Source organism: Colletotrichum truncatum (genome assembly GCF_014235925.2).
Source record: "Colletotrichum truncatum strain CMES1059 chromosome Unknown Contig_0009, whole genome shotgun sequence".
Lineage (NCBI taxonomy): Eukaryota > Fungi > Ascomycota > Sordariomycetes > Glomerellales > Glomerellaceae > Colletotrichum > Colletotrichum truncatum.
The window spans coordinates 2,181,813-2,193,992 of NW_027222406.1; the positions used below are offsets into that span (position 1 = coordinate 2,181,813).

General features: G+C 53.5%; 5 protein-coding genes across 5 annotated transcripts; all 5 read right to left on the reverse strand.

Annotated features, from left to right (window-relative positions):
• CTRU02_213122 (LipA and NB-ARC domain-containing protein) lies at window positions 1–2,244 on the reverse strand (the record flags this gene model as incomplete). The annotated part of the gene is made up of 1 exon (XM_036721687.1): window positions 1–2,244. One exon carries the CDS (start codon window positions 2,242–2,244, stop codon window positions 1–3), a length of 2,244 nt encoding a protein of 747 aa, XP_036586856.1.
• A 1,385-nt stretch (window positions 2,245–3,629) lies between these two features.
• On the reverse strand, window positions 3,630–4,648 carry CTRU02_213123 (uncharacterized protein; the record flags this gene model as incomplete). Its single annotated transcript, XM_036721688.2, has 2 exons — window positions 3,630–3,901; window positions 3,991–4,648. The coding sequence occupies 2 exons, from the start codon at window positions 4,646–4,648 to the stop codon at window positions 3,630–3,632; spliced, it is 930 nt and encodes a 309-aa protein (XP_036586857.2).
• A 702-nt stretch (window positions 4,649–5,350) lies between these two features.
• CTRU02_213124 (uncharacterized protein) lies at window positions 5,351–6,650 on the reverse strand (the record flags this gene model as incomplete). Its single annotated transcript, XM_070205976.1, has 2 exons — window positions 5,351–5,984; window positions 6,055–6,650. The coding sequence occupies 2 exons, from the start codon at window positions 6,648–6,650 to the stop codon at window positions 5,351–5,353; spliced, it is 1,230 nt and encodes a 409-aa protein (XP_070060369.1).
• Window positions 6,651–7,521: 871 nt separating this feature from the next.
• CTRU02_213125 (twinfilin-1) lies at window positions 7,522–8,536 on the reverse strand (the record flags this gene model as incomplete). Its single annotated transcript, XM_070205977.1, has 2 exons — window positions 7,522–8,278; window positions 8,334–8,536. The coding sequence occupies 2 exons, from the start codon at window positions 8,534–8,536 to the stop codon at window positions 7,522–7,524; spliced, it is 960 nt and encodes a 319-aa protein (XP_070060370.1).
• Window positions 8,537–9,223: 687 nt separating this feature from the next.
• Window positions 9,224–10,944, reverse strand: CTRU02_213126 (serine threonine-protein kinase rio1; the record flags this gene model as incomplete). The annotated part of the gene is made up of 2 exons (XM_036721689.1): window positions 9,224–9,331; window positions 9,385–10,944. 2 exons carry the CDS (start codon window positions 10,942–10,944, stop codon window positions 9,224–9,226), a joined length of 1,668 nt encoding a protein of 555 aa, XP_036586858.1.
• Window positions 10,945–12,180: the final 1,236 nt, after the last annotated feature.

Here is a 12,180-nt window from a genome sequence, read left to right on the forward strand (position 1 = left end):
TCACCTAGGAATCCACATACCGCCATTGCCATACGCCCGATCCCTCAGCGCCGCACCCTCGGTTCGAACGCCCGCCAGATGAACAGGTATCCGATCAACCTGCTTCTGCACCCTCTCCCTCGTCTCCAGATACCGATCTGCCAGGCTCATCTCGCTCCGCATCGTCCTCATCCTTTCTCTCGTCTCAACCGGTCCCCAGTTGTCCCTACTCAAACTCGCCACCGCAAGCAGCACGTCCGCACCGTACGCCGCAAGCGCGGCATCCGAGCCGGCCACAGGAGGAGCAGCCAGCCGCAGCTGCCCCATAACCAAGACTTTAAGCTTCGTGTCGAGGAAGAGAGCGCCGCCGAATTCGTGGATCAGGTGCACCGTAGCGACATTCGTGGCCGCAACGCGAGGCGTCGCGTATGGCGCGGGCCCCACGGTGATGATACTTTCGTGCCAATCTGTAGATATTCCCTGCAGTCCGGTGCGAGGGACGACCCGCGCCCAGCCAAAGTACACTCCTCGCATCCGCATCTTGACGTCCTCGGGGATACCTGTGAGATTTGCCGTCGGAATGCCCAGCTCCATCCCTCCTCGTCCCGTGCCACGGACAATCTTGCCGTCGAATTTGATCGGGAACGGGTCCAAGGGGCCAGAGTCGGGACCAATAACCTCCGGCGGCGCCTCCTGGAATCCTGTCTCGCCGCCATCTTGCCATGCCGCATACCCCCCGCTTCTCGAGGCGGCATATTGCTCCTCGTAGGCTGTCACAGTGGTTTTGATACCTGACTTGTCGAAACCAGACTTGGCGGTCGCGATGTGGGTGGCGTGTTTGGTGACAAACTTGGCCTGCTGGAGTTTCTTCGTCCTGGACTGCACGACGGCAGCCGCAGGGCCAATGTACCTGTTAGCGACAGTCGTGGCGACGATCGAACCGGCTTTGATACCCATTTCAAGGGGCATGCTGGCAAAGCTGGCGCCGCGCATAACGCTCGCATCCGTCGAGGTGCTGGCAATCCGGAAGACAGGGCTGGGGCAGAGAACTTTTCTCTTGCTGTTCCCGCCGTCGCCGCCGCCTGCACAGAGGACAAGGCGGAAGTATCCGTCGTCCGCCGCAGCAGGAATACGAACGACGTGCGTCTCCCTCGGAACATGCTTGCTGAGGTTCTTCGGGGCCTTTTTTAGGAATTTTTTGATGTCGCGCTGGCAACCCCTCTCGTCGCCTTCCGCCATATCTGTAGGCAAGGCCTGTGCCGACGGCGTGACATCAAGCCATGAGTCGTTGGCACCCACAAGAGACTTCAGGTTCATGCCCATGTTTCCTGAGAAACCCTTCCGCTGAAGCCATACCGTCCGTGTAGGTGGCAGTGGGGCATCGGAGAAAATGGTGACAGTGACGGAGGTGGATGGGCCACGGTACCAGACTAGGGCGGCGGAGTGGCGGAGGATAGAGTAATGTTTGGTGTACTCGAAGGGATGGCTTATCAGCCCTCCAGCAAAGTATTTGGTCTCGTCTAGTGCAGTCTGCCAGAAAGTCTTTTCTTTTGACTGTGTGTCCGTGGATGGGGCTTCTGAAGGGGCATAGACCGGTGAAGCAGGTGGACGTGGTCCAGAGAGAGGAAAGGTTTCCGCAGTTGGGGGAGGTTGGAACACTGGAGATGGGGGCGGACGATCATGGGCTTGTACTGGAAAGGTCGCAGCATTTGAAGGAGGGTGAAAGACTGGAGAGGCCGGAGGGCGGTTATGTGCTTGAGGGGGATATCCTGCTGCATTGGGCGGAGGTGGAAAGTACGGCGTTCCAGTAGACAGCGGAGAAACCGGAGAAACGGGAGGACGATAATGTGCATGTACTGAATGAGATTCCGCGTTAGGCGGAGGGGGGAAATACGAAGAGGCCGGAGAAACGGGAGACACCGGAGGGCGATATCCACCAACGGAGAACGTCTCTGCAGACTGGGGAGGGCCAGGGAAGAAGGGTCCTGGGCTGGGAGGAGCAGGCGAAGGGAGCCGCCCGGGGCTAGGGGGAGCGATAACAAGGCGGCCGTTTGCGTCTACGCCAGGAAACTCCTCATAGGCCGGTGGAGGATCGTAAATGGACGGCACGGCAGACTGCCTCAGGTTCGGCGTCGATCTGGCGCCGCGAAGGACCTGTCGGCGCTGCGGAAATGGGTCAAAATCAGGCGGCGGTGGCATCGGCGGCGGGCCGGGCAGCTGGCCGGGCAGGGGTTTGCGCCTCAGGGCCGCTTTTGGGGCCTCCATGACTCTTGCAGCAGCTCTTATGCCCCAGAACTGACACGTCTTTTCTTGATTGCTGTGGGGAACTCGGTGAGGGCGAATCTCAGCTCATGAGAGAGTGAGTGTCCGTGTGGTGAAGAAAGTAGAGTGGAATTTCCACATGGAAAAAGATGAGATGTTTCTGGGAGAGTCTTGGGGGAATTTGGGTGAAATTGTAACCGGAATGAGTGCTCGTATTCCAGAATTGCAAGCCCCTGAATTGAGGATGAATCTGGAACTGTCTCATCACGTGTCGCCAAGTCGTTAGGCGGTGGTTAACGTTGGCATGGGTCCGATAAGTAAGCAGCATTCCAATAGTGGTTCTGGGGGAGAGACTGGCCAAAGCGTCTGCTCGTTGACATGATGAGCGGGTTGAAACAGGTCAAGTAAGAATGTGTATGAGATGTGATTTGGATTCAGTGAGTTGCTTCTTTTTGCTACATAAATATTGCTTAAAGACCAGACTATTCATTCATAGGCTTTGTGTGCCGACTCGGAAGTTCTAGTAACACAAGCATTTGGTTGGCGTGAACATAGCGCATCCATCACTGAATGCGCTATAATGAAATCAAGCACATCATATCCGTAGAAATGTCAACATTCACCTACTTACTCAAGGGAAACCAAGTAAACGCTTGGATGAGAAACCCCCCACATATTAATACTGGACTTGGGAATCTCAATTCTGCACTTCTCAGTAGCAGCAACTGAGCCTAAACCGTCACGGCTGAAGTAACGACAAATCAAGACCCATTATTTCATCTGTGAAACCCGTGTAGTGCTCAATTGAGTATGTATATAGAATGCTCTAACTCAATATGAATAATTGAGAGTTTTTACCACACTAACGGCTAGGTTCTTGCTTTGAGGTGCTTACTTATCAGCGTCGATATGCTCTGCGCTGCAACATTAGTCGAAATATATGAGATTCACTGCTAGAATAGAAAGGTAGCCTGTGCCTTGAAAGATCAAACTCGGTGGCATCAATGAAAGACTCGTAGCATAGTATCGCAAACTACATGAGAAGAACGTCTGATGGTATCAATAACAGTGCAAATACCCCCCCGAGATCCTCTATGTCCTCCTCAAGAGCTGTGTCCATTATCCATCCTTTGCATGATACATCCAAAATGACACCCGGCAAACTAAAACCCTCTAAACGAAAGCAAAGACTCACTCAGAATGATACCCGACAGAGATCTAGAGTGAGCTGCTATCAACAAATGCACTCTCTTTCAATGTCGATATTCAGACAAACCTTCCATCCATCTCAAAACCCTCACTGACCCTCTTTTATCCTTCTCACCCAATTACCTCTTCCGGGTCACTCTCACTTTTCTTCGAACTCACACTGACCCCTCTACCATATCTCACCTTCCATACCTCATCCAAACCGCAGCCGCGCCGACAAAAAGACATCCGAAGAGAATCAAATTCGTCAGCGCTCCCTCAATCCACCTCTTCGTGGCCATCTCCTCCCGCGCCTTCCACCCACCACCCATACCAGTCGCGTTCGCATGTGGGAAAGGCTCATCTGGAATCTCCTTACCCAAAAACTTGCACAGCGGCTCCCACCCCTCGTCGACAGACCACTCGAGTAGACGATCAGGCGGGACCAGGCCGCGGATCATATCACAATGTTCTGTCATCGTCAGCATATCCCAGATAAAAACACGAACAAGAAACAAAGCGTAAAATAGTAAAAAAAGACAAGAGACAAACTAAACTCACCTCGATAAATCCACTTGCCATTCCGTTTAATAGCCCCCGCCATATCCCCGTCCGGCGCTCGGAAGAATAAAGCCCACAGGAACCTCTCATAGACATGCCAAGCCCAAAACGCCTCGCGGTCAAGCAGACTCGCGATCCAGAAGCTCCAGCTCTCGTTGACGTGCACCAGGGTCTTGACGGCGCTGTCGTGCCACCTATCCAGGTCCCTCCGCACGTTCAACACCACCTTGGCATCAGGGTACGCGCGAATCATCTCCGCCGCGAAACAGCTCGCCGCCGCGTCAGTAACGGCCACGCAGTGCCCGATGAGCTCGTCAAACTCCGCCGCCGTGATCTCGCAGTCTCCCCTGGCTTTCGGTGACGCGGAGCCGCTGCCGCTGCCGTCGGCCCCGAACCACTTCTTTCGCGCGAGTCTGACCCACCCCGGTGCCGGAATCGGCGGGTCTTCGTATACAATGTCCCAGCCGTGGTAGGTGTAGTCGTACCCGAGGGTGAGCAGGGCCTGCTGGAGCGACTCGGTGCCGCTTCGTGGCGGGCCGACGCAGAGGACCTCCATCGGTTTGGTGCGCTTGCGCGGTGCTGAGGGCGGGAGGGCGTAGACGTGGTTCTCGAGGATGTGCCACCACCAGGCGTTCATGCTCGATAACGGTGTGAGCATGATGCCGGTTCTCGCAACTGTTTCTCTTGTCACAGTACGTTGTGGATGCCTCTTGACAGATGTCTCTGAAAGTATCGGCTGGAAGCCTTCGAGTTGCGTACAGTCAAGAACCACCAGCGATGTATGTGTCTGTCACTCCCATGTAAATGCAAGAGACGACAAGTACTTATACGGAATCATATGAAAGAACTGAAATCGCATTTCCGATTGCAAAAAGTCACATCGAAGCGACAACGACACGGAGATGTGTCGTCATAGCGCTTACGCAGACAGACTTTCCCTGCAACGTCCGCAACATATGCGCGGAGAAATTCGCATGAATCATCCCTACGAGCACCGGATTCCAAAAAATGACAGCCTTGCTTTGCATGGCAGCAAACGGAGGGGGAAAAAAGCGAAGCATGAATGATGAGGAAACAACCCTCTGCACGCGCCCGTAGTGGGCTCATTCGCTGAATCTCCCCCACATCCGTTTCCTTCTCCGCAAATCGCGAGCTCTTGCGAGGTTCGTCTGCTTGAACCATGAGACCGCCCTGGCCGGGATGTGGTACTGTGAACACCGTTCGTTTTGGAAGTCAAAAATGCTATTACAAGAATCGTCTTCTTGCCACAATTGGGGCATGCCAGCGGGGTGTAGTACACGAATCCGGGCCTGTCAAACAACCAACCGCTTATAAAATTTATCAGACTGACCGCCCCATGTCAGCCATGTTTACATACCCAGTATCCGGCCTTTGAATCTTCCTCGCTCTCCAGCGATCGCCAAAACTTGGTCCACCCGGGCCGCCCATCGTTCCTAAGATGCTCAACTTCCTTGACCTCGTCACCCGTACGCTTTGCTTCCGCAGCCACCAGTGCGGTGTAAAGCGACTGGTAGAATAGAACTTGTTTCTCAATTGTGCTCGGCAGCACGTCAATAGGCCCCAATACCAACCCCTCCAGCTCATCCGTGTCGACTTCGCCGAGGGTGGAGATTAGCAACGTCGTCACATTAGGCCGCGGTACGGGCACCCGCCTCACGGAGCCTTCAAAGGAGATGTGCAGGCGGCGGAGCGCCGGGAAAGTGGGCGCGATTTGATTAATGATGCGCAGGTACTGGTCACGGAGACTCATATCGCGGAGGTCAGTGATGAGTGGAGCACCCGTGGACGGCCGCGGGGCTTTATCGAGAGTGCGGTCGGTAAGAGACTCGTCACGGTCTGGTATGCGAATTTCCAGCGACGTGATCCATTGGAGGTGAGACGTGGTAATGGCGGAGGGAAAATACATTGCCTCGAGCTTCTGCTCAAATTTGAAGGTGTTGCTAGCGTACAGCACTTTGATTGTCTCCTCATAGCTGTAACCCTGTTAGCCGACTCGTCTGATGTACCTGTCGTTGGTCTCACGAGCATGGTTGGGGAACTTACGCCCTCCGACATGTCAATAACCAAGGCAAGATGCCCAGGTATGTCTCCTTGGGCCCGCACGTCTGAAAGAAACCCCTAGGACACTGATAACCCAGCTTCGTCTCGAGCTTTCGGTCTTCTGGGCCGCACACACAGCTCCACCAGTACCATTGCGGTGTCATGGTTGCGTCTACGAATGGCGGATCCATTGGCGATACGCTGGGTGAGTGAGGGTACCATGCTGGCACGGGTTGATGACCCTTACGCCATCGCACATCAGGTTGAAGGCTCCGTCTGTAGAGGAGATAGAGATGGAGGGTTTTGCTTCCAAAAGCGAACTGGTAGATTTGATAGCGCAGGTCGAAAGTAAGAACCTCGAAGAACGGGCCCAGTGATGTGTCATCAACGCCAGAGTGGACGTCTTCGGCTAGGGGTCGTGATCTAACGGCCAGGGTCGACGTCTGGGACCCGGTTTCGGCGTTGGCTGAGTTGGTACCCTGGATCGCCGTTGCCGAGGCTGCTCCATCCGCATCCGGAGCGGTGAGAGGCGCGTCGCGCAACGGCGGTGGTTGTGAGTCGCGATCCGGGCTTGGTACTCCTAACTGGGGTTCTGGCATGGCTGCAGAGCGCTGCATGGGGGACAGCGATTGATCGGCCGCGGGGAGAGGCGATCGGCTGTTCCTGGTTTTGCTCCCCTTTGGGCGGATGTCGTGAAGCTCGTTCTTCGAGGATCTGATTTCTGCACAGAGAACCAATTTAACGTGGGTGTCAGGTAATGTAGGTTGAATTGCTTGGTGGTGGTCAGGTACAAATGATTCCAAGCCACCAGTGACACCGAGCAAGTACCGAGCCTGCGCGGTCTGCGGCTTCCCTGAAATTGGTGATAAGGGAGATTGGTACGTACCGAATCTATCACACTTTGGTCTCAGGTGGGGGGTTGGCACCGTATGAGGTTACGGTTAAAGGGCTTCATCTACTGCCGAAAATAGAACCAAACTGCGCTGTGGAGGTATCCACAGGGCATTGTGTTGCACAGTTTGATCACTGTACCCCTGAATCTGACCGCTATACGAATAATGAACACAGGGTCAGCGCCAGCCCAAGAACGTAGGTGCGTTTTGTCTGACCGAGGGACTGGCATCCATAGAAAATAGTTTGGTTCTCGAGCACTATTTGGTCCCTAGGGCAACATTATCACGAAGCGCTTCTTCATCCTGTCAGAATTCGTACCTCTTATTTTTTTTATCACGGAGTCGAATCTCTGTTTTTGGATGAGACAGATCATCTTTCGTATTCCCGACCACGGAAAGGGCGAGACCGTTCTGTTGCTGAATCTACTTACAAGCCCCCCTCCTAGCATAGACAGTCATAAGCCGAATCTTAGTCATTAGCAGGCCTTCAACCTCCAAAATGCCCCAAAAACACAGATGCACAACTTCTTATTCTTACTGTTCATCGCCAGTATCATTCTCAGTCATCCTTTGTACATCAGATGCTCGCAGCTAAGAAAGCAATCGCGACAATGCCAGCTATACCGGCGGTGGCACGATGTGCTTGGGCAACAGTGACGACTGCGGGAATGAGCGTTGTAGCAGTTGCACCAGGATCATCAGGCAACATTGTACGAAATTCCGGTCCCTCAGGGCTGGTTGTGATGGTAGCGTTGCCGAAAATAGGGCCAGCTGGAATGGGCGGATCCCCATAAGGTATCAATGTGGTAAGGCTGAGACTATTGGATGCTGTTTGAGGAGGAATGGCATGTGTCTCGGCAGGTGGTCGCGTGGGAACGGGAGGATCTGACCGAGTTCTGTCGTAACCTTGCAGTCCCGAGGAACTCTTTGGAGGAACATGAACGACGACCGTCTGAACGACAACAACAGGGTCCACGGGATGGCCACTGATTGTTGGGGTGGGAACGTGGTCATGGTTCAATGGGCATGAAGTTGAGAGACTACCTGGTGTGACGGTATGGATCACCACGGTGGACTTTGTAGCGAGTCGAATCGTACGGGTGATGGTCGGAAGCCGGATGGTCGAGAAAGTGATAGCGGGAGGGCTGGCAGTGGTTACTGGGTTCCAAGTGGAGGGGAAGTCGTCACAAGCTAGATATATGTTGGCATAACTGCAACCAGTCGGGCTCGAGAAGCCGCAGAAACCAAACTCGGCATTTCCATTGCACGGGTTGGCACAGAGAGACTCCTCGACCTTAGGAAGACTCTCGATTTTGCGTCCACAGCGACAGCCGCTGTTGAACACGACATGTCAGCAAGTGTTGAATACCAAAGCCGTGGAAGACATACTCGGCAAAGGCAGCAGCGATATCGAATCCTGTACAGGCGGACTGACACTGCTCCGGGGTATAGGCCGAGGGGAAGTTTACAAAGGCAGTGAACTTGTCAGAGGTCATGTTGACACATGCGAAATACTCGAAGCCATGTATGACGTGGTTGGCTTGGGCTGCGACCAATGTGGCCAGCAGTATGATGGAGAGAAGGAACGACATGTTGGACAGGCGTCAAATGGAAGAAATGTGATCTTTGGGACAATTCTAAGAAAAAGATTTGGGAATGTTGGCTTGTGAGCGAGTGATGTGGCCGCTGAGGCTCGAAGGCGATGATGCTGGGATAAAGTGGAGGAGAAATCATTGAGGGGGGAGTAATGGAGGGAAGCTTTATAATGGGCAAGAATAATCTCTGATGGAAGGCGTGACCAAGTTGATAAAGCAATAGGGAAAGCAGGCAGCTTCTCCTAAGTAACGCCTTCCTGTCACAATTCAGAGGCAAGAGCAGCTATGTCCATAGCAGCTCGTACCTTTCTTACCTCCCTCACCAACCCAGCCAAAAATTCGGCACAAAATCACATCTTTTGGAACTCTAAATGGGCGAAGTATACGCTTTTGATGTTCTGCTGGGTCTATCTTGGTATCTGAGGTTGACTGTCATAATCCATCACTTCTCCGACACACCACCACAGCAGACTTCGCAATCGTCAGGGCTCTCTTTGATCATCATGATGCCAAAAAAGGCTTTCTAGAGCCATTCGTGACAGATCAACAGCGGTTACGCAGTTTTGCGAAACGCAGCGTATCGATCGCCCGTGGCCGATCGAGTCTCATCATCCGATTGCAAGCATGTCTTCTGCATTCATAGCTTCCGTAGAGCTGACCGTTTTTGCTTTGAAGATGACTGGTTTAGTGCTTCTTCCTAGACGACGACGATACCAGCTTCTTCTTCACGCTCTTGGGGATCTTCTCCTTGCGCTTCTCGCGCTTGGCCTCCTTGACCGCTTGCTTGTGCGCCTATACCATGGTCAGTAAAACTGAAAAAGTCAAACACAAGAGAAAATGCTTACCTTCTTCTCGTCCTTGTCCTCGTGTTTACGTCCTCTAGGCCGGCCCTTGTCGAACTTGGATTCATCCTCATCGCCGCTTCCAATGGATGCTCCGCTGCCGGACTCATCCTCCGAAGTTTCCTCCTCCTCCTCTACCTCTTCGTTATCCTTGACAACAACGGTATCGGCAAGCAGGTTCTTGTAAACAAGCTTGTCACCTTCGCCTTGTCCGATTTTGGCAGCGTCCTTCTCGATGTCGTAAACCTGCTCGAGCGTCTGGGGAATGTACTGCTTGCGGAAAACCTCGTTGTCAACTTCAGTCTCCGCTGCAGCCTGCTCCTCGTCGGCCGGCCGGCTCTCGTACAGCTTCTCGAGAGCCTCTGTCAGAGCAGGCTCCTCAACCGGGCCCTCCGTCGCCGTGATGAAGTCATAAACGACGCGGTCAGCAAGGGTATCAACACCCTTGCGTCTGAAGAAATCGCCGACGTTCTTGATATCCATGCGCAGGAATTCCAGGGCACGCGGGTGGTCAGGTTCGACACTCTGCGAGACGTCGATGATGTACAGCTTGTTGTCGTTGTAGAGAATGTTGTACTCGCTCAAATCGGCGTGAACAAGTCTGCAAACCTGGTATATCCGGCGGTAGAGGCCCAGAAGCTGGACATAGAGACCTCTCCACTGCTCATCAACATCATCTCCAGTCAGCCTAGCATCCCTAAGACGAGGGTAAGCCCAGCCCTTGCGATCACCGAGGAAACCCATAGCCAGAACATGAAGCTTCAAGCTAATGGGCTCCGGGCAAGGAATGCCGGCAGCGTGTATTCTCCTCAAGTTACGGAACTCCTTCTCAGCCCAAAGCTTGACCATGCTCCTGTTGCTGCTCTTGTCGAAGCCCTTCTGGAATCTGTGCTCGCCAGTGATGTACCTCTCGCGGTCCTTGAACACCAGAATGGAGGTCTTGTACACCTTGATGGCACGCTGCACGACGGGCCCGTCGTTCTCGGGGTGAAGCACGGCGTGATAGACGTTGGCTTCCTTTCCTGTGCTGATTGCACCGTGAATCTCACTGACGACACCACGGTTGATCATCTGCAACAGGATCATGCGTGTGCGCTGGTCCAGCACCTGTTCGCTCGTCGCGCGGTCTGCCTTATCCTTGCTCTTCTCATCGTCGCCGCCGCCCTTGACGCTGTCAAGACGGATCTTGGCAGCGTGCTTTGAGAGGGCAGTGATCTGATCGTCAACACTCGCAAAGGTATTGGCTGTCGGTCGTTGGGCATTGGAGCGCGGCAGGGCGACGCCGCCGTCGCTGTTGCTGTTGCTGTTGCTGTTGAACATGCGCTGGCGGTTGTAGGACTTTGTCAAGTCGCCAGAGTCGGCGGTCCATTCATCATCGGGGACATCGTCGTCTTCGCCAAAGATGTCCTCCATGTCGTCCTCGACATCCTCATCGAGCACAGGGTCATCGCGGGGCACGTTCTTGAGCTCGGCGGGGATCTCCTCGGTCTGTTCGTAGCCCTGGTTGGGGCGATATGTGTAGGGTGGCTCGTGGGGAGCGGCGGGGGATTCGTTAGAAGCCATTGTGTGCAGTCGCAGTCGCAGTCGCAGCCGTTGTCGGATCTATGACTATCTGGCGTCTGGTACTGGCTTGGTATTTGTTACTCGAGAGCGCTCGAGATGTGGTGTGCCCCTCTGCCCCTCCATCGTAACGGCTGGGATTTTTCGAATTTTTTATCTTATCAATAGCGTGGCGGCCGTGGCGGGGTTTCCGAGTCATCGGTGAGCTTTGTGGTCCGTGCACAGGTGATGAGTCAACAAATGACTGGCATCAGCCTCTGATGCAGAATGAATCACCTCTGTGATTTTGGTGATTCAGATGCTGACAACTGCTAAAAATTAGCCGAAAGAAGACGCCACATCCAGTATTTTGTGGGGCCTCCCGCTGTCGTTTGGGCAGTCCGTAACACTGAGGAAATCAATCCTGACCGCTGGAAAAGCCTATCGCCTAACCTCCACTTCACATCCACGAGACCCTGATGGGCATCCAGCTCCACTACAGAGGGCCTCGGCCTTGCAAGCTACATGGGATGTTCATGTATACAACATGTATGTATATGCCACGGTATTGAGAAAATGCCTAGCCGCATCTGCCGTTACTTTGGCTATGTTAAACATTGTACCGCTTAAGCCGGTACAAAAGCGTCTGCACCACGCATCAATAATCAAGTTTTGGAGTTTTGGATTGGTTTGCTGGTCCCAGTTTGGCCTTTGCTCTAGTTTTGTCAGCAAACAAACAGCTCGTAGACCGCCATAATGACATCGCCACACGGACAAACACCAAGACTCCTGTTGGGCTCTGCTTTTGGGTATCCGTATGTAATATCCACCAACCCTGAAAGTGTTGGCTGATCCCCTGAGCTGCTGACAAGATATCGTAGAGTTCCCTATCCTGTGACAGGTCGAACTCATCCTGACGATTGCCCAAGCCAAAGCACTTCGACACTGCCTGTTCTAGAATTTTCTCTGCATCAAACATCGAGAACAAGCCACTTGCCATGGTCGACCTCGCAAAGAATCTGTCAGCTCAGTGCCGAGCTGAACAGTAACATTGCTGCTTTTCTTTAATTTGTTCCACGTGCGACTAGATCCAAGTCAACGCATCCTACGACACGAGTGTCATGACCTAATTCTAGGTAAGCATTTTGTCAAGGCTCTAATGAACTGACCCTTTCCCCGCTCTGTCTCGCGCCTGAGCAAAGATGTTCAAGGTTATTTCCAGCCGGCCTCACTCTCGCCCCCTCTCTTGGCCACCATCTA